Source organism: Sphaerodactylus townsendi, linkage group LG10 (assembly GCF_021028975.2).
Source record: "Sphaerodactylus townsendi isolate TG3544 linkage group LG10, MPM_Stown_v2.3, whole genome shotgun sequence".
Classification (NCBI taxonomy): domain Eukaryota; kingdom Metazoa; phylum Chordata; class Lepidosauria; order Squamata; family Sphaerodactylidae; genus Sphaerodactylus; species Sphaerodactylus townsendi.
The window spans coordinates 73523020-73549467 of record NC_059434.1 but is presented as its reverse complement, the minus strand read 5'-3'; the positions used below and the strand labels follow the sequence as shown (position 1 = coordinate 73549467).

Below are 26448 nucleotides of genomic sequence, written 5' to 3'. Positions count from 1 at the left end.
TCTTGGAAGCTCTGCATGCAGAGCAATTAGTGGAACTCTGATATTTTCTTAGCATAGTAAATGGAGTGAAATTTATCAGAGATTGTCACTGGGCTTGTAACTATTGTAAAGGAAAAGCAAATGAATGGGGGAAGAATGGGGGAAGCTATGAAACATTTTCATAGGTAGAAACTAAAAGTAATAAAAGAGAGGAAGTGACAATATCTTTGACTTTCAACTGTTCACCGAGGCTATAGCTAAACTTGGAATTGTCCGGTAAAATTCATGAGCCCATTATCTCTGCTGACCATGGGGAAGAAAGAAACCTGATTTGGAACCGTTTTCCTGCCTGCCAGTATATGACAAATGGTTTAAGAGTTCAGAGCAATATAAAATTTGACCAAGTTTGCTTTTTGCCCAGAGGAGTTTTATTGTAATGCAAATTGTATCAAAAAATCCTCACAAATGGTAAGACTTTAAATGACTTCACAAACACAGTGCTCATGAACAAAATTCTCTCAGCGTTTCTGTCAATTAAACCACAGGAAAATGGATAATTCATTTCCCCCCATCTGTTATTGGGGTTGTAATGATGAGGAGAAGACCTGCAAAGAGAGATCCTTGGGGAAACTCAAAAGTATGAATATAAATCAGTTTTAATATATATATTTTTAAACAAGACTGGAAAATGTTCAGAAATCTTCACTATGGAACTGATATAGATGGTAGCTATTGCTTTTTTCAGAAAAAAAACTGGGTATTAAAATAATAGTCCTTGTTATCAACACAGTGGCTCAATTATTTAGCCATTACTTGAATATCAGAAATAAGCTAAGTGCTCCCATATTCTTTTTGGTCGTCTTGTTCATAGATTTGCATTCCATTCCTTTTTTTTTTCACTCTAACCACACTTTGTCAAAGTGTTGAAAGACGAGCAGCATTTTCCTCCCAATTACAATCTAAATCGACTTCAAATTGTGGGTTCTTTTAGTTTGGAGGGAAAGTGCTAATCATAGCTTGTCAATTTGGAACTCATGGCAAACAGTGGTTAACATAAAAAGGGGAAGTTGTGTGGAAATACAGGGTGGGAGAGAATCCACAAGTCCGGATGCTCAAACACTCATTTGGCCATCTCATGCCCTGTTTGCTAGTCTTAAATAAGGAGCTAATCTTTTAGACTATTTGTGTATTGACCCACTGGGGGTGGGGGGGGGGGGCAGGGGCGCTCAGTGTGTTGGTTCACCATATGTGTGCATAGGATATGCGGTTGGTGAGGAAAGTGGCGTATGCATATTTCGGCTAATAAATGGGTTGTTGGGCAATGCACTTGGGGACACAAGTCGATAAAAGGTTAGGGATCATTGTCTAAGCCATGTGGCTTTTCTCACTTGGAGTAGGGTCAGGAAGTCAGCCATTCTAGGGGTCTCCCTACAGAGTTCCAGGCATTTCCACTGTAACTAACAAGTTGCCCCAGGCTTCTTTCAAGCAACCAACTTCCTGCTGCTAATATAAAAACCAAATGTATGCATTCCAGGGGAACTGAAATCTCAGAGTTTGAAGTGGCTGATAAGCATTTTCTTTCCTATCTGTCAAAGAAAAAAAAAATGTTAAGGCAATCAGTCACAGACAATAAAGCATTTGGTAGGTAATTTTGCACCATGTGTCAATGGATGGCAGAGCATCAGTTTGATGGCCGAGGTGATGAACTGTTCGCCCCAATCAAAGACCAGGCACAAGGAAGTTCCTAGAACTGGTGAAAGAAGATGCAGAAGATTTATAGGTTTGCAGGAGAGAATAAGACCCAAAGAAGTATCTGGCAAAGGGGGGCTATTTCATTTAACTATTTATTTACAAAATGTGTACCCCACCTTTCTCACCTCATAAGGGCCTTTCTCACCTCATAATACCTTTAAATACCATTAAAGCCACCAATTAAAACACTGGGAAGGAAGGAGGAATCACTGAGTGAATGCCAAATGAAACACAAAAAATCTCTTTGATCAAGTTGGCAACAGGACAGAAGAGTCTCTTTGGTCCCTTCCGCACATGCAGAATAATTCACTTTCAATCCACTTTCACAATTGTTTGCAAATGGATTTTGCTGTTCCGCCCAGTAAAATCAACCTGCAAAGTGGATTGAAAGTGAATTATTCTGCACGTGCAGAAGGCACCTTTGAGAAGACAGTTCCAGGCCCTCATCAGGGTTGCCACCTCATCTCAAATGGCAAGCCACCTGAAGCAGGACCGCGGAAGATAACTTTAGTGATTAGGTATGTTCATAAGGGACTGAGCAATCCTTCGGGTATATTATTCCCAAACCATATAGGACTTTAAAGGTCAAAACTAGTGCCTTGAATTGTGCCTGGAAACAGATTCGAGCCAGTGGAGATGAGTCCAGACTAGTGAGTCCAGACATCTTGTGTGCAGCATTCTGCACCAATGAAAGTTTTTGTATGCTTTTCAAGGGTAAGGCCCACTTAGAGTGCATGGCAGCGGTGTAATCTAGATGAAATCAGGGCATGTGGTATATCAGCAAGATCTTTTCTGCTCAGAAAAGGCTGCAACTGCCTCACCTGTCAATTAAAAAAAAAGACATTCCTGACACAGCTGCCTCCTGCTTATTCAGCCATGAGCCTGAGTCCAAGAGTAATCCAAGACTACCGGGCTGTGCCTTCAGCAAAAGTGCAGCCCCATCCAAAATGGGTCAGATCTTCCACTTAACTAATAGCACTTCCATGCCGTTGAGATAAACCCCAGTTTATTATCCCGCCTCAATTCCAAAGCTGCCTTCTGTAAGTGTGTCTATGGTGGATTCCACACAAGGCAAATATTATGGGTATAGGATGCAATACAGACTGTTTGGGGGGGGGGGAGGACTTCACACAGGGCCTGTCCCCAGAACAAGTCTGCTCTCAACCCAGGATTTTCAAAAATCGCTAAACCAGCAATCCTTTTGCACAATCCCCAGTTGGAGCCACTCCCGTGCGAATGACCGGGCATGAGGCGCTTTATTTCCCTCCCTTCCGCTGCGCCATCCACCGTCAGGGAAAATCCGCCTGCCACAACAATACATTCATTATTGCCCTGCCGTTGCAGGGAGGTCCCTTTTTCTTTTCTGTTTTTATTTTGTGTGTTGTACATGCGCAGCTATGCAGTTGCAGCCAATCGTATTGTTGGATGATCATCATGGCTTGCAGGGGTTCATTTCTGTATGCCTGATCTCATGGGTTGCAGGAAATTAAAAAAAAAAGAGCAGAAGCATCTCCAGGAAAAACTGCAAAAGCAACCCAGATTGTTTTCATGAGCTCCAATCGCTGCCTGCTCAGCATGCATCTGAACGGGAAAAAGGAAAAGGGGTTTCCTTATAACAACTGTGACGCGTTATACATTTGCTGTGTTGAATCGATCTATGGGATTGCAGCAGTGGTGAGATCCAAAAATTTTAGTAACAGGTTCCCATGGTGGTGGGATTCAAACTGTGGCGTAGTGCCAATGGGGCTGGGCGGGGCACGACGGGGGCATGGCCGGGCATTCCAGGGGTGGGGCATTCCTGGGCGGGGCTGTAACAAGGACGCAGCCACTGCGCCGGTCCTTGGGCGGGAAACAAATGCACGCAGGCACAGGCTGCCACGCACGCTTGTGCACCTCCTGCTAGACTGCTTCAAGTTCTGCGCGCTACTGCTGAGAGGAGGGCATAACTAAGGCAAAAATCACGTGGCAAAATCACCAATTAGTAACCCCCTCTCGGCACACACAAATAATTAGTAACCTACTCTCAGGAACCTGTGAGAACCTGCTGGATCCCACCTCTGGATTGCAGCCTTTGGGACTTCTGGGCTGGATCTGGATCTTACAACCAATCCTTACAAATATGGAGGGAAGGAAGGAAGGAGGGCAATATAATTTCGTTGGAGAGACAGATGTTTGGTGCCTTGGTAACTGTGCCTATTTGTGGAACTTTGAAAACTTTATAGAAAAAAAGACCTCAAAGTCTTGTGGCGTCTGAAGCATATTGATTGTAGCGTGATCTTTCCTAAACAGCAGCTTGGCTTATCATTTAAAATATTTATATACACAGGCTGTTACCCGTGAAAACTTCTGCCGAAAGGTACTGGTACAATGCATTTACAAAAACCAAAAGAACTGTCAAGAAAAAATGAGAGAGCAATAACACATGTGCCCAAAAAAGACCTTTTAGTGACAGGACGTTGGCAAAGGCTCAGTAATGATATTCCAAAAAGAATTTTGGGGGGTTCTGCTTCCTTTTTAGAGAATTACAAGTTGGTATATTTAGTGTATTCTGAACACAAAGGCAAGAGTCCAGATTTTAAATTATTCCTTCTCAGTTGCATATAGAAGGTAGACAATTGGCCCATAACATCCTGCGTGAAAACGAATCCCACAAACACAACCAACCATAGAAAATGATGATGTAAAAAATGTATAAAACCTAAAAGGCAAAGCAGCTGTAATAGTGCAATCCATGTGTTTTCACTCTTTTGCTTCTAGCACTCTTATTCCAGCCAACACACTTTCAGAGACAAAAATCCCTAAAGCCACAAAATGCAGCAAGTTAAGGGTGGGCAGCTGGGATTTGTTCTCCTTGCCAAATTACTCAGTTTTTGTTTTTTTAATAGAGCCCTGGCCTTTGCTCTATCAAACGAATAGAGGTGTTAAAAGAGCGGCCGCGACTTACCACGGCCACCATTGCTGGTGGGGAAGGGACAGCCTCCTAGGTAGCTGCTGCCTTCCCCGTTGCCTCACGAGCTTCCAATAGCTCGCGAGGTTTCAGGCTTGCAAGTGCCACGCAGGCGTGACAAGCCTCCGGGGCGCCAAGCAGTGACGCCTGGTGCCCTGACGTCACTGGGGAGGTGGGGCCAGGTGGCCTATTTTAGGCCAGGCCTGGCCTAATCCCTCTCCATTTGCCGGAGCAAGCTCGTTTACCACGTTTGGGAGTTCACTTTGCCTAAGCGTGAGGTAAGTGGGGGTGGGGGGAGACGAACCGGAGGGACCCCGAAGAGCAGTCACATTCCTTCTCCCATCCTCACATGGTCACATAATGACTACCAGGCCAACTGTGCAATGAGCTTCTGTGAACTTGTGCTCAAATTGTCAGATGTTCTGGTCCACAAAAATGTATGCCATTATAATGACGGAACAGTTGCTAACTCCTGGAAGAAAAATAAAACCCGCAGGTATCTGAGTGTGGTCATGGCAGTGGGACAAGAGGCAGATCATTGTGCATGGGACAGAGCCTAGGAAGAAGGAGAAGAAGAACTTTCTGTACCCACTTTCCCCTACCTTTAAAGTGTCTCAAAGTGGCTTATAATCACCTTCCCATCCCCACAATAGGCACTTTATGAGGCAGAAGCTAAGTTCTAGGAGAACTGTGATTAGCCCAAGGTCACCCAGCAGGTACGAGCACGGAATCACGGCCAGTTCTCCAGATTAGAGTTCGTTGTTCATGTGGAGGAGTGGGGAAGCAAAACCAGTTCTCCAGACGAGAGTCTGCCACTCTTGACCACTACATCATGCTGGTTCTCCATGCTGGTCAAGAGGCAAAGCCCACAGATGAAATGATGTGTTCCTCCTTGGGATAATTTGTGTGCATGGTATTGTGTGCTATGGATGGCAAAAGGCTGGAAGACTTACCTGCTTCCACCTGCTCATAGCTCCTTTCTGCAGCGGGTGGATAATGTGTTACTGGAACACACAAGTGACTGGGAGCTCAACCCGCCTAAAACCAATAACAAAAAGCCCAGGAAATAATGCACCGAGGGGACCAATTGTTGCAGAGTGACATAATTATTGGCAGCAAAAAACAGGAGGTGATGGCTTAGTAAGATTAATGCTGGGCTGAGAAATGAAAGAAGATTAAAAAATACTCCTAGACATTGCATTTTTCAGCCTGCTCCGTACTGACCCTTAGTAACCCAAGGTTTAAAATTGGCCTGCAGATACTATTCCCTAAACAATGAGAAGTTACAGGGACAGCACTTACCCTTTTCTCCAAGCTAAACGCATTTCCTCAAACCTTTCCTGAAGGGATTTGGTTACCAAATCATTTCTTTATTGGTTCTGGTGGGTTTTCCGGGCTGTGTGGCCGTGGCCTGGTGGATCCTGTTCCTAACGTTTTGCCTGCATCTGTGGCTCGCATCTTCAGAGGTGTATCACAGAGGGAAGTCTGTTACACCTCTGAAGATGCCAGCCACAGATGCAGGCGAAACGTTAGGAATAAGATCCACCAGACCACGGCCTGGAAAACCCACCAGAACCAGTTGAATCCGGCTATGAAAACCTTTGACAATACATTTCTTTATTGTTTTCCTCTGTATATGTAACAGATAGGGTTGCCATCTCTGGGTTGGGAAATTCTTGGTGATTTGTAGGCGAAGTCTGGAGAGAGTAGTGTTTGGGGAGGGACGTTCATGGGGTATGGTGCCATAGCGCCCACCCTCCAAAGCAGCTATTTTGTCCAGGGGAGAGATTTCTGCAGACTGGAGACCAGTTGTAATTCCAGGAGATCTCCAGGCCCCGTCTGGAGGTCGGCAACCCTACTGAGAGATTTCTGGTTTTCCTGAAACGCCACGTCCGGAACTAGTTACATAAAGCACACACGAGGCCTATTTTCTACAGGTTATTTGCTCTTCCCTCTGCTCTGAAAGTTTTTTTATTAAACTTCTCAGATAGTGAACAGGATAATTTCAAAGTAAGCGTGACTGGATAAAGACTAGGAAGATATTCAGATTTGTCTGAAAGGTCAACGCAGTCATTGATTGAGCTTCACAGAGACCCACGGAAGCTTCTCAGCCTTGCCTTAAAGATTAGGTCAATTCCTAACCAGCGCATAAAGGACCATGATTCTTAAATTAAATAAGTACAAGCTATGTAAGTTAGAAAATTCCCCCCTCCCCCAAACCTGTCTCCTCACACCAGGAGAGCTATTTAACATCAGGAACTGTTCTTCCTCTTTCTCTCTTCAATGGAGTATAATTCCTAGAGAGTCCACCCTCCAAACAGCCATTTTCTCCAGGGAAACTGATCTCCCTAGTCAAGTTCAGTTATCATTTTGGGAGATCTCCAGGAGTCTATTACCCATTCCCAAAGTTCCAGAAGGGTTGACATCAAGAATGTGGGCAGTCAGAATCTGTTCAGCCGCCCAAGAGTTTACATAACCTTGGCATAGGCAATTTTGAGAGGTGGAATGGGTTTTCCAGTTTGCTGAAGTCCCACCTTGAAGTTATTAATTGCACAAACAGTACTCACATTTTATTGGCAAAGCCTCATCAAGTAATGTAAAGCTTATTCCAAATTTAAAAATTTCTGACAGCAACCTTTCCTATAACATAAAAAGCCTTAGCAGGTGGCATCCAAATCTTTTGGTCCTGAGAGCTACATTGAGATACAGAACCATTTTGTGGGGTAAGTCAGATCAAGGTCTGCCATGGGGAGGGGGTCACCTAGGTCTAGTTGAACTTGTGTTTTACTTCACCTCTGTTTCCTCCCTCCCTCCCTCCCTCCCTCCCTCCCTTCCTTCCTTCCTTCCTCCCTTCCTTCCTTCCTTCCTTCCTTCCTTCCTTCCTTCCTTCCTTCCTTCCTTCCTTCCTTCCTTCCTTCCTTCCAAACATGCCATTGGAATCGTGAAGCTTATCTGGGCACTTGGCAGCCCCTGAAGTTGTAGGATCTAACCCCATGGTGGCGAACCTTTGACACTCCAGATGTTATGCTGGCAGGGGCTGATGGGAATTGCAGTCCATAACATCTGGAGTGCCAAAGGTTCGCCATCGCTGACCTATAGTTCTGGTTAATTGTTCTGGTTTCTGTGTGTCCTGGAAAGACTTTTGCTGAAACTTGTATGCCATGTGCCTTCCACATTATAATAATTTGTGTGTGTGTGTGTGTGTGTGTGTGTGTGTGTGTGTGTGTGTGTGTGTGTGTGTGTGTGTGTGTGTGTGTGTGTGTGTGTGTGTGTGTGTGTGTGTGTGTACACATTTGTACCTGTGGCTTCAGCACAGATCTGTCATCACTTTTACATGAAATGAGTTCTCTTGATACCGTTGAGCTACCGGTAATGATTTGCTTTGGCATAGAGCTCCTTGTCTATCTGTTTATGATAATCAAATATTCAAGATCGTTGTCTAAGATTGTTTGCACAATTTCCCACAACAAATGGTCTAGTCCTACAACCTGTTGTCCATGATCCCTGTTAAACCTATACATATTGTGGCTGGTTTCATTCAGGATGTTCCAAAACAATGCGGTGCAGGTGGCCATCTCTGTTCCCTGTCTTTTCCATTTTGTTTTTGGAATAAATATGTTGTCCTTCCACATTTAGCTATGCTATCTGTAGGGCATTGTTTTAACTGCAAACATACATTCTGTCAGTTCACAGCAACTAAAAATGAACACCAAAGGCTTATAACTCTCCCTGTATTGAAAGAGCACATTAGCAGTATGTGGTGCCTACTTCATTAACAACTGCAAAAACGTAGAATAATATGCTTTAACTAAATTTAGCTCAGGCAGAAAATGAAAGTGATCATGTAATTAACAACTGTAATCTAATAGAACTGCACAGGGAGCAAAATTAAGATTAACTGGATAACTTCAGTTTTTGATTCATTTCAGCAGTGTAATCTTTCTAGATGGATATTGACTATTGTAACCTATGTCCTTCAGAGTTTGTTGGAGGGAAACAGTGGCATTTCTTTTTGTGTTAAACAGGAGAGGTGTATTCAGAGGAACCAGGAGAGGAATGACTGGACGGACTGGCTGGAGCTCAGTGTGCAGGATAGTAGACGCCAGCCCATTGTCTGGCTGGTTACTCAAAACATATGGCAGGGCTGGTTGGTGGTGTCAGCAGCCATGGGGAAGGCCACCAAGAGGGCAAGCTTGACCTCAGAGACAGGTCTAGTTATTGAGCTAGGTAGGCCTTCAATCATTTCTGGCTCCATTTCTGGCTCTACTTTCCACAGGATGGAAAGTAGTAAAAACCACCCAAAACAGAACCTGGTTCATATATGAACAACAACCATAAATATAAATAAACCCCAAACCCAAAAGGAAATTTATTTTATTTTATTTATACCCCGCTCATCTCTGGCCATGGCCTGGCTTGGGGTGGAATAAAAACAGTACACAGAATGACATTAAAATAGAAGTAAAAACCAAATCCGATTCTATCAATGATGGCGGCAAATATCCCTTCAGGCTTCAGCCTATAAAATTTCCGATTCTAAGTGAGTTGAAGGGGACAAGATAAGACCAGAAGGGTGGTGCACAATAAATCTGTACATCAGTATGTGCTTGGTGGAGTTTAATCCAATGGTCTAAAACAGCGGTTCTCAACCTGTGGGTCGTGACCCCTTTGGGGGTCGAATGACCCTTTCACAGGGGTCGCCTAAGATTCTCTGCATCAGTGTTCTCCATCTGTAAAATGGATAAATGTTAGGGTTGGGGGTCACCACAACGTGAGAGTATTAAAGGGTCATGGCATTAGGAAGGTTGAGAACTACTGGTCCAAAATAATTGTTGATGGAAGTGGTCAGCAAGATCATAGTGGATGGCCTCAACCAAAAGCCTGGCGGAAATGCTACTTATATTTAATGCTGTGACAAAAGTATCACACTTAAAGTGCCATAACCATCTAATGTCACATAGCTTATGCTGACACTTTTGATACTTTCATCACGGCATTAATATAAGTAGCATTTCCTTTTGGGTTTGGAGTTGGTTTATATTCCTTTTGTAAGCAGGCCACTGTTTCCAGACTGGAAAATGGTAAATTTATCAACCATTTGTTTTCCAATTCAATTGTGCAATGTTATCCTTTAAGAAAAAGCTATTCAATCCACATAAGAACATAAGAACATAAGAACTAGCCTGCTGGATCAGACCAGAGTCTATCTAGTCCAGCACTCTTCTACTCACAGTGGCCCACCAGGTGCCTTTGGGAGCTCACATGCAGGAGGTGAAAGCAATGGCCTTCTGCTGCTGCTGCTCTTAAGCACCTGGTCTGCTAAGGCATTTGCAATCTGAGATCAAGGCAGATCAAGATTGGTAGCCATAGATCGACTTCTCCTCCATAAATCTGTCCAAGCCCTTTTTGAAGCTATCCAGGTTAGTGGCCATCACCACCTCCTGTGGCAGCATATTCCAAACACCAATCACACGTTGTGTGAAGAAGTGTTTCCTTTTATTAGTCCTAATTCTTCCTCCCCAGCATTTTCAATGGAGATGCCCCCCCTGGTTCTAGTATTGTGTGAGAAAAGAGAGAAAAATTTCTCTCTGTCAACATTTTCTACCCCATGCATAATTTTATAGACTTCAATCATATCCCCCCTCAGACGTCTCCTCTCCAAACTAAAGAGTCCCAAACGCTGCAGCCTCTCCTCATAAGGAAGGTGCTCCAATCCCTCAATCATCCTCGTTGCCCTTCTCTGCACTTTTTCTATTTCTTCAATATCCTTTTTGAGGTGTGGCGACCAGAACTGAACACAGTACTCCAAGTGCAGTCGCACCACGGCTTTATATAAGGGCATGACAACACATTGCACACTTGTGTGAAGCACGTTCTATGTTCAGTCTCTCCACAGGAGACCTAAAAGGTTGCTGTTATTCTGTGCAGGCAAACCTGATTTTGATTGGACATTGGTCTGACTCCACAAGGCAGCTCCACAGGTCTTGATAGTTCAACTCCTTAAAGTAGTTTTTTTTTTGGCTCGTTCTTTCATAATTGTTGTTTACACAGTCTTGATTTTATCCCCTTTCTTCAGCTATAGAAGCTGCAAAATATTGGAAGCCCATAACAATGAGATTTAATTAATGTCCCAAGTCATCAATAAACATTAGTTGCCATTGGAATAAGCTTAGGGTAATGATTCCTGCGATCTAACTGACTAATGCAGCTGCCACTAAAATCTATGTGGAAAAGTAACTGGCACTGGTCTTGGTAGTATCATGTTCAGAAATCTGTTCCAGACAGCTAAAAAGAATTACAGAACGTATTACACCTCCTGTCTCCGTGTGTGATCAAAAAGGCACATATACATGAGCTGGATGTCTCTATGGATATGGCCATTTCCAAGTTTGAGCAGAAATCTATATTGAAAGAGCCCAATTGCTGCCTGCCATGCCTTGCCCTGCTTTGTACTTTTGCCTGTAGAATTGTTGGGTGAGGTTGAATCCCCCCCTTTTTTTCTTTATCTGGGCCAATTCCTGACTTTAAGTGCTCCAGGGAGAGCAAATCCGCTGATGTGGCCCCATCCTGCCTCCAAGAGTCGATTTGCTCCCCCTTTTGGATTGGGCCATTAGTCTCTTGCCTTAAAAACCCTACTGAGTCACCGTAGATCGGCCCTGACTTGATGTCACTTTACACACATGAGTGCACGCACATCTGTTCAGCAGTAAAAAAAAAAGAATCTTCATGACTAAGTGAGGAAGGACCACCATAAATTTAGAAAAAGTACAGAGACCAATGCAGAGAGAAAATCAGGAGAATACGTTTATTAAACCTAATTTCGAAGCTTAGAAGTAATGACTTTCCTCAAGCACACCTTTCCTGCCAAAACTCACAGTTAGTGGCTCGGCCACTTGGTCCAATTTAGGACATTGTTGCTGGCACTCAGGTGCATTTCCCATGAGAGAATTAAGTAAGTACCATATATCTTTTCTCCCCTGTTAGCAAAAATTACTTTTGGTCAAAATTAGATTTAATGGCTTTAAGTTTCCGTACAGTAGATTTCAGTTGAACATTAGAAGAAATGCATGGTGTAGCCCAAATTGTCAGATCTTGGAAACTAAGGATGGTGGGAGACCACCAAGGAAGATTCTGCAAAGGAAGGCAATGGCAAAACACCTCTGCTTCTGGCTTGCTTTGAAAGCCCCTTACTTAAGGTTGTCATAATTTTCTTTGTAGAATGTATTTATAAGAAATAGATTTCAGTGGACATATGAAGGTGTAACAAGATTTGCTAGTTTTGGGTTGGGAATTCCATGGAGATTAGGGGTGGAGCCTAGGAAGGGTGGGGTTTGGGGAAAGCAGGAGAGGGACCTCAGCAGGGCCAATACCATAGAGTCCACACTCCAGAACAGCCCTTTTCTCCAGGGGAAGTGATCTCTGTCTAGAAATCAAGTGTACTTCTGGGAGATTACCAGGCCCCACCTGGAGGTTGGCAGCCCTCGGTGTTTCTCTTTTAGGTTTGTACTAGGGTTTCTCAGATGCTTTGCTGAAAGACGCCTTCTAATCAGAGGTGTAGCTCCAAGGGGCGGGGGGTGCACAACGCACTGGGTGCGCGCCCCTGTGGGGGTGTGATGGGGGCAGGACGGGGCAGAGGACACACCAGTGCACCGGGCGCTTTCCCCCCTTGCTACGCCTCTGCTTCTAATAAGGAGAGACATCTGGTTTCATGGATGCTGAAACTGCATGTTTCATGAGTAAGCTTTGCAGAACACTTGCCTGAGCAGCTATTAGCACGTTTCATATCAGATTCATAATACATGAATCAGCTTTAAGTCGTAGAATGTGGATTGAGCTGGAAAATTGGACTTTTGCAAATATTATATAGAAATGCATTTTGAAGGGTAGTGCTCAGTTGGGATCCAAAATGGGAGGAAATTGAAACAATTAAAATTTGAGTGTCATAAGACTGAAGATTTATTTGTAAAGGCTCCTAAATGATTAAACTGTCTAGTTTTCTACAATCCAAGTTGTTAAAATGTACCGTATCAGCAAGCATAAACTGTCTAGTGCAAATGAAATATTACAACACCATTTCCTCAGACATGGCAGTTGTGGCTTTGGCTGTGTGTCTGGATTTTCTTTAGTCCTAAGTGTCTGTGGTGAGTTGCCAAGTCCTCTCCATCTAGACCCAAAACAGCAAGTTGTGTTCCTAATATGGTGTGCTAAAAGTTACCAATGGGAGCCCCTTTTTCAGATCTTCTGGCATGGTTTGTTAGAAAAAAAAATGTGAGGCGGGCCATCCTTGGATTTTGGTCCAATTCCACAGCCAGGCAGGTCTTTGATTGGCATTAGGTTAGGGAAATAATGTATGGGGGCGAATATGTGGTCTGGCTGCTGATGTATTAATACTGTGAAGTTTTTATATTTAGTATCTTGTTGCTGGCTTTGTAAGCTACCTTGATTTGCCTTGCCATTTATAGTGAGAAGAATGAAATGTTTTAATAAATACCAATGAATAAAATTCCTCCACCCCAAGCTCTTATTGTCCATTGCCACTCCAAGCAGCAGCCGGGGGGGGGGGGGAACCCTGGTAGGTATCACCTGTGTAATGATGTCACATCTGAGGAAAATCTGGATGTGATGGCATAAGAACATAAGAACTAGTCTGCTGGATCAGACCAGAGTCCATCTAGTCCAGCACTCTGCTACTCGCAGTGGCTCACCAGGTGCCTTTGGGAGCTCACATACAGGATGTGAAAGCAATGGCCTTCTGCTGCTGCTGCTCCTGAGAAATGTAGCACCAGGAATCATTAAAAGCTCTATGTTTATGGGGTGGTTTGCCATTGCCTTCCCAAGTCATCTACATTTTACCACCAGCACAGTGGGTATCCATTTTACTGACCTCTCTGAAGGATGGAAGGTTGCGTCAACTTTCAGCAGGCTACCTGAAACTGACTTTTGTCAAGATTGAACTTGGGCTATGAGCAGAGCTTTTGATTGCAGCCTACCACTTTGAAGCATGGGGCTCTTCAGCCACCTAAAACATAGTGTCCATGTGTGTTACTGTGCCTAGGTAGAGTTGCCAGCCAGCACTGGCAATCAGCAAGAAATGGTGGGAGACAGCAAAGATGGCACTGCACAAATCCTGCAGCGTTATTTCCAGCATGACCCTGGAAATGGTGTTGCTGGTTTTACCATAGAGTTTTGGGTGAATCTTAGAGCATTGCCTCTAAACAGTAGCACCACTCTGGAACTGGTGGCATCAGTGCAGTGGTGTTTCCCTCCACAATTTATTTCCACTGCTCCACCAAGTAGCAGCAGGAGCAGCAGAGCCTGGGACAAGAAGTCTCCTGTTGTAGTAGGAGATCTGACCACTCTTACCTAGCAGGGTTATCACACCTACAGTTTCTTTTGGCGTGAGTTTCGTTCTCTTGTGGTAGCTTCACTAACTCTCAAATGGATTCCCTGTGCTAGTTTATAATGGAGACAGGACAGTTGTAGGGAAGGAATCACCCCAGCTTAAGGAGACAAAATGTGGGCACGCAAGCAGAAAGACAGTAGTGAGGGCAAAGTTGCTCTGCCACTTCAGCAAGTGCTTGGAGGTGCTCTGGAATTATTTCTAGCCAATCATAGCTCAGCAGAAGCCAATCTCATAAAGGGATGGTGGAGGTGGCCACACTCATGGGGAATCAAGGATATCCTTGGGAAACATGTTAAAATCTTAGCTGTGTATTGTAGATCTCATTATGGAGACTCCTGTTGACCATGTTCCACAGATCACAAATGAATTATGACCTATGAACCTAATTTCATATAAACTTAATCCTAACTCAAAATCATTGAGACCTTGTAGCGTTACAAAAGAGTGCACATGTCTACATGTCTACCCCTCCCCTCCCTTGCATGCCACCCCTACTCCCTCGCCTCCCTCGCCTCCCTCCCATTCCCTTGCATGCCATGCTCCCCTCCCCTTCCCTCCACTAGGGTGAGTGGGCCATGACCAGATGCTGAGCCCCCTTCCCTCTCCTCCCTTGCATGCCACCCCTCACTCCTTCCCCACCCTCCCCTTCCCTTGCATGCCACCCTTCCCCCTCCCCCTCCCTCGTGAGGGTGGATGGGCTATGACCAGATGCTGGGCCCCCTCTCCTCCCTTGCATGCCACTCCTTTCCCTCCCTCCCCCTCCTCCCTCCCTTGCATGCCATCCCTCCCCCTCCCTCCCCTCTTTGCAGCTTTGGAGCTCCCTCAGCCCCACCCACCTCATAGGGTGTTTGTTGGGGAGGGAGGGAAAGGTAGGAGGGAAAGGTAGGGAGGTTGAAGGTAGACAGCAACCAGCAAGTTTGGCTGCTGTTTCACTGCATAACAGTATAATCGCAAAAAAAAAGTCTTCTTGTAGCATTACAAAAGAGTGCACATGTCAAGAACACGAGGACATAGCAAATTTTTTTGCATATGTAATGGAAAACTTTCACAACAGTAAGTCGATGCAAAGTGATTAGCTAAATGAATGATGATGATCTGATTGTAGTTGATAGAAGTTCTTTGGATAAATTATTTAGATGAGGTCAGAGGAACTTAGATTGGTTAGTCTAACATGGACGATGCAAGAAGATGGATACAGTCTAAGACACAGAAAGCAGAGACTATATAGGAGATACAGACATAAAACCAAGATGGTAACATAATTGAGAACTTCTCTGTGTTTTCTCCCTTCTCCACTACAGAATTTAACTCACATTGTCCATCCTTTGTAGTTCCAAGAGAGTTTTTGTTGTTTTTTCACAACTGAACAAATGGAAACTAAAAGTTCATAAATCTTCTCATTAAATAGCAAATGGCCTTGGTACAGAAAGTCCTTGTAATTTCTGTAGAGGAGGTGGATTAAAAAAAGAAGAAGCTATCCTCAAGTCTGAAATCTATTTCTTGAGAAAAGGCTTCTGTCTGCCAAATCATTGTAGCCTTTTTTTTAGCTCACCTGAATTACACACACTCCAGCTGTTGCCTAGTAAATGGACCATCAAGATAGCAGCGCCAGAAAAATGAATTTCCCTTTCAGAAGAGTACATTAGCAACTGGTGTTTACCAAAAGCCATTGCTGTTTGATATTTGCTGTTACTATTGGGATGTTAATAGCTGAACAACTTGAGTGGACAAACATGCCTGACCCGGAGTCTGTTGTTTTTGTTTTGTTTTGCAGGAAAAAGCCCAACATTTGCAGAGGACTCTTGCTACCAAAGTAGATAAATCCACCCAGACTGAACTTGTAGGGCATGATGTAAGTCACTGAATTAAACAGTTTTTCTTTTACCCTCTTCATTAGTTCAGTCTTCCAACCTCTTTTCCTCTACTACTGCTGTGTCTGTGTTGTGATAGAAAAGTGTGATGCCATCCGTCTTTTGCTGTTAAACTATTCTCAATGGAAAAAAAAGATAATCATCGCTACCTGCCAGCATACCAATATCCCATTAACTGCTTGTTTTACCCACAGCTCCCTGATACACTCTAGAATTGGTACAAACAGGAACATGAAGAATATTCATTAGCAGAATTTGAAACCGTTCTTAATTTTTTTGAACAAAAGCATTTACCTACTTATTAACAACTTAATGAACTTACTATGCTTGTAATCACCAAAGACTAAGCAAGTAGTTTTATATTGTGTTACATAATGGAAGCTGCAGAAGTTGGCCAAGAAGTTTGCATTAATATTTTAACTGTTGGCTGTCAGCAGGGGATGTTGCCAGTCATTTAATTGAAAATTAGAATTTTTCATCCTGGTGTGATTATGAACTGTGACTATCAACAAGTACTTGTTCCTACCAAATGACTAAGGCGCTCTGACTTGCCTGTGTATTATAACTGGTCTTGGCAATCATGTTGTGGAGAATCTCAAACAAAATTATCTACTGCAAGGAGCATCATTCTATTACATTTCTCCAATTGTATTCTACAAAATAGATTTCTCGCTTTTAAGGTAGCTTCCATGGTCCTTTTGAGTGACTCCATGGATACTTGTAGCTGCCTGTGCTGTATTTTATTTAATTTATGTTTCTCATAATTGTATTTTATGGAGTTGATCTCTTCTGTTTCATATAGTGGACACTAGCTTCAAAAAGATGACTCCTCTTTGTTGCTCTTTTAAGAAGAGGCAGTAGTTCTTGTGACTAGAAAGACTTTAAAAAGATGGGTCCATTTGCTAGTTTGTGGAGGTTCTGATGTCGGCAACATCAAACCGTTATGGTTATTGTTGTTATTTCTGAATTTTCATCTCCACATTATCTGGTGTTCTTTTGTGTGACAGGGCTATAGTGTGCAAATATCTGGATCTTTGAATTGGCTCTTAAGTATTTTTTACAAAAATTTGCACTCTTGAGTTGTTCTTTGTCTATCACAAGGTCTTCAGATGGTCCATTTAAACTAATCTAATACCAAAGTAATGCTGCCATTAAAATTACAAGGGTCCCCCAAAACCTTCAGTTAGACAACATATGTAGGCCCTGATCCAGGGAAGATTATTCATGCTTAAATCTGAGTTAAATGTGTTGGATATGAAGTCTCTGTGGAGTGCCACCTGTATATTAGACGCAAAGGCTGACCGAAACAGGTAAGATGAAGATGAAACTTACTTCTTAACAAGGGTTTATAGTTACACTCTCAACTGAGTTCATGAGGAAGTTTATGTCATCACTGTTGAACCAGATTGGTTCCCGGTGCGGTGTTAAATTCAAATCCATTTCTGCATGCATTACACATAGTGGTAAGAACGGAGACTGTTGCTGATCTTCTAAAAATGGTAGTAGAATCGGGCTGATGGGCCTCCCTTGGAGGGGAAACTCTGTATGGGAGCTGCAATCATGGAGAAGGCTGTTACTCTTCTTCTTCTTGGGCTGTATTCCCTTGAGGGGGGATAGCACTGACATTTTCTTCACCAAATAGCTCGATTTGGGGCATTTTCAGGGGTAAGGTTGACAGCACGCATGTCTTCAGTAATGCTGTCCATCCATCATTTCTTTGGTCTTCCACGTGGGCGGCGGCCTCCAGGGTCAAAGTTTTGGGCCGTTTTTGCAACCAAAGTCTTCTCCAGGTGTATAATGAGCTCGTATCACTGGAGGGTGTTACAATTGTCATTTTCCAAATATTCAAGGTCAGAATTTTTCATGAAAGAATTGTTCTGTGCAGTTTTTGTATATATTCTTCCAATGCCTCCTGTGCATTGAGCTCGATATTTTACTACCTGATTCGCTACAGAACAAATTTAAGATCACCTTGATGTCATTTTCCACCTAAGCACTGGTAGCAAAAATAGGGCCTTTTCTCAAATGAATCAAATTTTCAGAGTAACCCATGGGAATTCTTCTGTGGTTTTATTTTCTTCATGACTTGCAGTATTTTTAAATGTGCTTTTGTGACAGCCAAGTTTCAAGTGATCCTAGTGCCAAATCCCCAGTGCTCCACGGTGAGAATCTGCAGTTTTATCATTGAATGGTTGCCTCATACAACAAATAACCAGCTGTGTATACGTCTTGGTTGTCACCAACCTTAGCCAGTTTATATTAAACTGGGGGAAAAGACAAAACCAGGAAACGATCATCTGGAATAATCAATTTCCTTCATATGAACTAGGAAAGCCCATTTTTGTGACAAAGTGAACTTACTAATCCTATGACTTGGGAACTGATTTTGGTTCAGATACCTCAGGTGTTCTCCCCCCAGTCAGTCCTTGGATCCCAGAAGGGAAATCTTAGTATTCGAGCAGAAAATCCTGATGTTTCAATCAGGCTTTGAATGCAGACATTTATGTCTGAAGTGGAAATTATGGGTCTATGAAACGGCATCTGGAGATGACCATTGATCAGTGTTTTAAGTGGTGCTTTACTAACATGAAATCCAAGGTTCTGATGTCTTAAAATGCTTTGGAAGAATTAAAGGCAAATTACTGTGGGCTAGATAAACAGCTCATGGAAAAAGTGTATGTGTCACACTAGAATGGTGTGCAAAAACAGCCAAATTAGACCCAAAGATTTCCTCGTATAAATGCTTGCACAGCCCTTTATATATGAAATCGTGGGAAATGTATTAGAATTTAATGTTTGTGTTGTTGTGTTTTCTCCTGTGCAAGTGCTTGCAAAACGGATTGCGGATTCCCACTGAAGTTTCCTTTCCACTCATTGTCCTTTGGGTCCAACTTTCTTTGCTCAAGTCAACAGTTCTTCTGATTCCTAGTGTCATTCCAAAACGTTGCTACCCAAGTCGCATCCTCTTTTGTGTTTGCCTGGTATCAAAGTCACTTCATTTGCACAAAAAATGTACCCCATGTTAGGAATGTATAGGGGCCATGATGTACTGATAGAGAGGCAGTAATTAAAACAAGGAAAACAAAGGGGATTTGCAAAGGTTGTAAAGTTGCTGTCCAAATGACTACTATCAGAAACGTTCCACTTCCAAGGTATGTACATCAAAGCTGATTTACAGACAAATCCAGCATCCCAACAAAATCCATTTATGTGTAACAATGTGTACGTGTGTATGTGAGAGAAAGAGAAAGAGCTTGCTAACTCAAATCCATACTAAAGAATCAGCGTCATTTTAACTTTGCCCTATTCTGTTTGGGTATGAAACAAGGATAGAAGATGAATAGAAACAGTCAGGTGGGAGTTCTGCTAGTGAAGACTTGATACTGATCAGACTATTCTTCTGATTACTATTTCTGTTGCATAGTCATGTCGTGGACTATTCAGAATTTACCTTTGAGCAAATCCAGAACTTTCTCCTATGTCTTGGATCCCGTGATAGATTTCTGCTCATGGAATTGAGGCAAGTTTAGCCAATTCCTTCCTCTTCTACAGACCAATTCACTAGTCATTCAGTTCCTTCGAATCTGCAGTCCCCTAGGAGCAGAATTTGGAGGCTGTGGGAAGACAGGCGAGGTCAGGCAGCCCACTCCCATCAATGAAAGTGAATGCTGGATCCAAATACATACCTGTATTTAGGTTTAACACATTCTATTACATTTCTCCCATGAGGGAACTTTTCGACGTCAACTTGTCTGTCAAATAATACACAAGAATTGGCCAGTGAAACTGTATGTGTTGCAGAGAATTCTGCAGCATGTTTCAGGGTCCATACTGAACATTATCTAAGATTGTTTGGCTTCATTGTGATTCCACATGGGTTAAACACGGGCTGTAGAATCAATGGGGGGAAATGTAGACGGGGTTCCTGTGGTGGGGTACTCCCCAATTTCTGGTGGACCATCTAGCACTGGTTGGCTGCTATTCAGTAGCCCTTGGTCTTCCAACAAGATCCTTATGAAGTTTTTAAACAAGTATATATTTAAGATCGCTTAACATGTATTTGTAATATCTTAACAGTGAAGTGGCCCTACTTAAGCTCTTCTGATTTTTATGATTTCCTGAATAATGGTGGAGTATTTGAATTCTAGTGTAAAAGTTGAGCTAGTCAACTCTTAACTGTCCTTGAAGCTTTCAAGAGCAGTCATACAGCAATATTTAATTTGTAGGTCGTCTGCCATTTGGGAACACTTCTGCGCCATTACGGGTCTTTAGCTTCTGGGAACTCTAAGGTGACCTAGAACGGTCGGAAAAACAGTGATTCACAAAAATAGAGTTTGTGAAGAAGTAACTCAGAGATTTTATTAACTTAACTGTAAGAGACCCTATTTTACACACTAATTTTTGAAAGACGATGCCCTCATGTGGTATTCCAAATATATAATGCCATATGTATTTACAGGTGGAACAAGTTGATAATGTGGCATTTTCCTTTGTGTACCCATACATGGCATTCTGCTGGATTGTTCTCAGAAGCTGTTTGACCTGAACAGCCTGACTTTTCCCACTGGGCCCACATGAAAATGAGATGGGAGGTGAACTTCTATTTGGGGTTTTTTTCCTGCCTTGAACATTTTTGTCTCAGGCTTAACTCTGAGCCTACTCTGGATTTCAAAAGATCATTCAGTGAGTCATATCTCAGTGGTAGACATTTCAGATTTTGGGTTATTCCATATATGAAGACAGAGGAGTGCCTTGTGCATCTCCAAAGCTACTTATTTTTCATGGCAAAAAGTATCCTACCCTGTTGTTGCTAAGAATTTCACTGCCATAAATCCTATAAACAGTGGGTTTTAATTGTTTTTTTTTACTTCTACCATTAGTGCTCATACGGTAATACTTCACAAATTAAAATCAGGATCCAAAGGCTTAGAATTATTATTATTATTATTATTATTATTGTTGTTGTTGTTGTTGTTGCATTGTCTGTCGTGTGCTTGTCGCTTTAATGGTTATGCGTCGTTGTTAGCTTGTTGTTGTTGTTGTTGTTATATTGATACAAAAACAGTTATACACAGCAAACAAGATCAATATGCTGGATTTTGTATTACATCACACGTCGGATACTTCCCAAGCATCTAGGACTGTATGATGTATCGACGAATAATGCGTGCAGAGCCGAGTATTATTATTATTATTATTATTATTATTATTATTATTATTATTATTATTATTATTATTATTATTATTATTATTATTATTATTAATTAGTCTTGATAGACCGCCCAACCCCCAGAGGGCTCTGGACGGTGTACAATAAACGTAAAAGGTAATTACAATGTAAAATATCATAAAATAGTGTACCAATAAAAAATACTAAAATACATTATAGCAGCAGTTCATATATCAATCCAAATACAAGTACTGATGGCGCTCGGACCAAAGGCCAGGAGGGTCAGCATTGCCCAAAAATAGATGGAATCAGTAACCAGGCAATGCTGGAGATGGCAAGCTATTGTGGGGGCTTCAGAGGTATTGTGGGGGCTTTCAGAGCAAGCCATATTGCTTCTTTCAGCATCTATGTCTTTTGCTCATAAGCACTTCCAACAGCAGTCTGCACACTGTGAAAGTATTTAACAGAAGTTGGAAGTGTCAATTGTTTCCTGTGTCTGGTTAGTTCCTCATAAGGATTCACTTGAAACAGTATATATACTTGAACCAATTTAATAGTAGTCAATGACTTTTCTCAGTAAAGCTAGAAAACGTAACGGGGGAGGATACATATGTCTAACAGAAAACTCTCTGCAGTTCATAAGTCCACTGTTCCCAAAATACTTGGCAGGGAGTCCTGGTATAAAATCAATATATGTTTGTAGTAGTTAGCTGCCGATAGATTGATAGCTGTCTGTAGAACAAATTCTTCTGAGTCACAATGCTAAGTTACAGTAGGGTGCCTTATCCCTTAAAACAGCTTTAATAGGCCGAGATTTCAGCCTGTTTCATCATCTTTCTGTCCCAGGATCTCTTTATAAGAGATCTTTATAAGCTGGCAGGGGCTGATGGGAATTGTAGTCAGTGAACATCTGGAGCACCATAGGTTGGCCACCTCTTATTTATCATGTCAGTGACTTCATTCATCCAAAGATCTACAGGCTTTAATCATGGTAACTCAATTTCAGCTTAAAAAATCTAAAATGTTACTAATTTATATGACAATAGGATCATTCCAAAGAAAGAATTCTACAGAATATTCTGAAGTATGTTACATTTAGCGTATACCTATTTTATATACCATTCAAGTGGCAACTAAAAAAGGCAATGCAATTCTGGGTCGCATCAATAGGAGTATAGTGTCTAGATCGAGAGATGTAATAGTACCACTCTATTCTGCATTGGTCAGACCTCACCTGGAATACTGGATCCAGTTCTGGGCACTGCAATCAAAGAAGGATATTGACAAACTGCAATGGGTCCAGACAAGGGCAACAAAAATAGTAAAAGGTCTGGGATCCATGGGCTGTCATTTGGAAGATGGGGGCAAGCTTGTTTTCTGCTGCTCCAAATACTAGGACAAGGAGTAGTGGATTCAAGGTACAGGAAAAGAGATTCCATCTAAACATTACAAAGAACTTCCTGACAGTAAAAGCTGTTCTACAGTGGAATACACTGCCTCGGAGTGTGGTGGAGTCTCTTTGGAGGTTTTTAAACAGAGATTGGATGGCCATCTGTCAGGTGTGCTTTGATTGTGTATTCCTGCATGACAGGGGATTGGACTTGATGGCCCTTGTGGTCTCTTCCAAATTTATGGTTCTATGATTCTAATCCAGAGTTTCCCAATATGTATGCTAATTGCCAAACAGAAATTATGCATATTTACCAACAGAGCCTCAGGTCCTTGCTTGCTTTTCTGATTATATATATTTCTTGATAAGATCTTAGCAAGTATGTTGTCATGTGATGTGATGAAAGGGAATTGCTAAATTTCTGTTCTGCGAGCAATGAAGGTTAGGTGACAGCAATCGGATATCTTGCATCTAGGTTGCTACACCCACAGCTGTTTCAGAGCTACATGAATTCTCAGCAGTTGAGTTCCTAATCCTATAATTGAATGATGAACTACAGATGGACTAACTTTTACTACCGCTGTTGATGTGGATTTTTAATTAGCATAAGTATTAACATAATGAACATGATCGTGCCTTTGTTCAGACTGTTTCTGATAATCTATTCCTGTACAATTAGCATCGGTTCTTAGGAACCTTTTACTGTATACCATCTCTGTGCAATCTGTGCAGTTCCCTGCTTACCTATGCTGTAGGCAGGGACAATTGTAGAGGTGACGTGATGAGTACAGCCCTAGCAATGAACTGCACAATACTGGTGAACATCATAATGCATCATTGGGGAGATGGGGAGGAGAGAACGAACTTATTCCTATTCCACCAATTTGGTGTCATATCTCAATTCTCCATGAGAGAACTTTTTTTTTCACAGCAATGGACAGCCATGCTCAACAGTTTGATTTAGATGAAGAATGGCTACTGACAGTGCTTTCAATCCAGATAATTTAAATTAGTCGTTATTTGAACACCATGGTTAATTAAGCATACTTGATAGCTCCGCTCCTTCCAGAATGTTAAGTGTTTTGTAGAAATTCCTGTCTCTCCCCCTTTCTTGGTTTCTTCCTTTTCCTGCAGCAATCTAGAGCTCTGTTTGCATTCTGTCTCATTCTTTTACATTACTTTCAAGCACGTTCCACATATCGTTTCAGCTTTCAGAAAGAACTGTTGGGTTAGGGTTGTTCAAGATCTCCATACAAATGTCTCTGCACAGCCATAGCTACCACATGGAGCATTTTAACATCACTTTCATGTTCTTGATATAATATTTACACATCAGGAGCCTACTCAAGTCCTACATGTTACATTGGTCTCAAACTGAACAGACCTGAAAATATATACCATTATTTTCAATATGTATCTTTTACTCTCTCATATCTTTGTTCTTTACAAACTCTACTCCACCACTATTTCCCAAATACAACGGGGGGGGGGGGGGGCAGGACTAACAACCACAACAGTAACATTGTAAATCCTGTGTTCCTTTAGACCAGGGGTCTTCAAACTATGGCCCTCCAGATGTTCAGGAACTACAATTCCCATCAGCCCTGCTACTTGGCCATGCTGGCATAGGCTGATGGGAATTGTAGTTCCTGAACATCTGGAGGGCCATAGTTTGAAGACCTCTGCTTTAGACAGTGGAGTAAAGAACTTTGTAAGCCAGTGAACTATTTTTTCAGAGTGTTCCAGTGGGCAATTCAGTCTCTTCCTGATGAGTATTGCTATAGCAAATTTATGGTCAACTCCCTTGTGGGCTGCCGGGAAAGAGAACAGAATGTCTCATCCCCGCCACCTGACAGAAATTCCGGTTCTCTGTGTGTTGCTAAAAATATCATGGTTACATATGAAAAACATCTGTCCTTGCCATTGTTCAACTTCCCAGCTGTTGGTGGCGATTCTTCCTCCCTTATCTTCCATATATAATATGACAGTATTTTTGGTGTATAAAATATGCCCAGTATGTCAGATCATATGTGGTTATACACGTGCATGCTGTACTTAATGATTAGGCATGCACTTATTTATTTATTATTTACAATATTTATATCCCACCAGTTGGATAACATATAAAAGTGCAGCATTATAAAACCCACCATAAAATCACTTAATACTTCACATCAAACAAAGGTAAAATTAGCAGTTAAAATATAGGGCAGGATGGAAAGGCCATTGAAGGAATGCCAAATGAAACAATAAAAAAAATCTTTACCTGCTGTTGGAAGGTAGTAGTGGAAGGGGACAGATAAATATGCATTGGACAAGAAGTTCCACAATTTTGGAACCCTCTGTCAGGTTGCCATCTGTCTAAACGCAGAAGGTGGGGACACTTGCAGCAGTACCTCAGAAGATGAACACTGTGGTCACATAGGTAATCCTTAGGGCATAGGGCTTTAAAGATCATCACTTTCAACTTGAATGGAGCCCAGAAACAATTTGAGAGCCAGTGAACGTGGACCAAGACTGGAGTGTTACGGTCCTTATTACCCATTCCAGTCAGATGTGTCAGTTATTATCCACACATTGGAGGCAAGGGAGGCCGTAAAAGCTAAGAGTGGTGGCTTTGCCTGAAGGTTTCTGGTGAGTTTTTCTGGCAGAGATTCGAATCAAAGACTTGATTGCTGCCAGAACTGTGTCTTTAACAACACCAGCTCTCCAGCAGCTCACCACAAATCGCTAAAAGGTTACAACATGTATGGAATACAGCCAGATCTGCTTTGTAGTAGCCAAGCAGTTGGATTCTGGCTATAACAGGAAAGGCTATTCTAACATTATTCTGTGGATTCTCATCAATTTCTCTAGCGTACCTTTGGCATACAGTTCTCTCCTAAGTATATATATTTTTTTCAAAATGATATGACTATCCTAGGGATGTTTAAATGTGAAATGTGTGTGTGTGTGTGTGTAATAGTTCAATGATTATAATTATAGCATGATTATACTTATTTTTGTTTGTTTTTTGTTTAAATGTTTCAAATTCAATCTTCTTAAAGCACAAAACATCTGCCATGCAAATTGTATTTTATGTTTCTGCTACCAGCGATGCATGCAATTTCATCTTTGAGACTTCATTTATCATTTTCTTTTTCTTTTTTTGTCTTCCTTTTAAAGGCCCTGTGGAATTCTTCCTGTACTGAAGGTTCAGTTTACAAACCAATCAGCATCTCATTGGTACCAACACTATTTAATTAAAATACTGAGAGAGACTTGGATACAGACCCATTTAGTTTTCTGGTTTTGCCTACACAAAGAATCTGTCTTTGCCTCAATGTTTAGCTGACTTCACAATATTTCTGTTGTCCCAGGACAGAAGGCCTTATTTGGTATCAGACAAAAAGATTTCCATTGTTCTTTGCTGCATTAATAAATATTTTATTAAATTATTTCCAATAAATTATTATGATGGGATTAAACATTACCAAAATAAAATATAATTTCTCTTCCAGAATGTGTGCAGTTGTATTATCCTTGGTTGGGTGAAGGAATGCAATGATGGAATATTGTAGCAGTTTTTGATAGCACCGTTGCTTTGTGAAGGGGTTCTTCAGAACTTTAGATCTACTGGGAATTAGTACTTGAATAAGGAACATGAGCAAAAAGCTCAACAGCAGTAGTCTCAAGGGATGAACAGTGCCCATAGAGGAAATGTCTGTAGTCCTTTCATATTCACACAGAAGCCTGTGTCTCTCCCACACGCCCCTTTACTTTCCTCCTTTCAATGGGGCTCTCAATCACGGTTTCAAAAGAACATAGGCCCCTTCTGCAAATGCAGAATAATGCAAGTTCGATCCACTTTCATAATTGTTTGAAAGTGGATTTTGCTATTCCGCACTGTAAAATCCAGGGAGCTGTGTGGCATAGTGGTTAAGTGCTTGCACTGCC

General features: G+C 42.0%; 1 protein-coding gene across 1 annotated transcript in view; it reads left to right on the top strand.

Annotated features, from left to right (window-relative positions):
• LOC125440105 (serine-rich coiled-coil domain-containing protein 1-like) overlaps positions 1-26000 on the top strand; it is a 534627-nt gene extending 508627 nt beyond the window's left edge. Inside the window, exons 9-10 of the mRNA XM_048509679.1 lie at positions 15856-15933; positions 25678-26000. Coding sequence (XP_048365636.1) covers positions 15856-15933; positions 25678-25758 — 159 coding nt within the window. The 3' untranslated portion in view covers positions 25759-26000. The remainder of the gene's footprint in view (positions 1-15855; positions 15934-25677) is intronic.
• Positions 26001-26448: the final 448 nt, after the last annotated feature.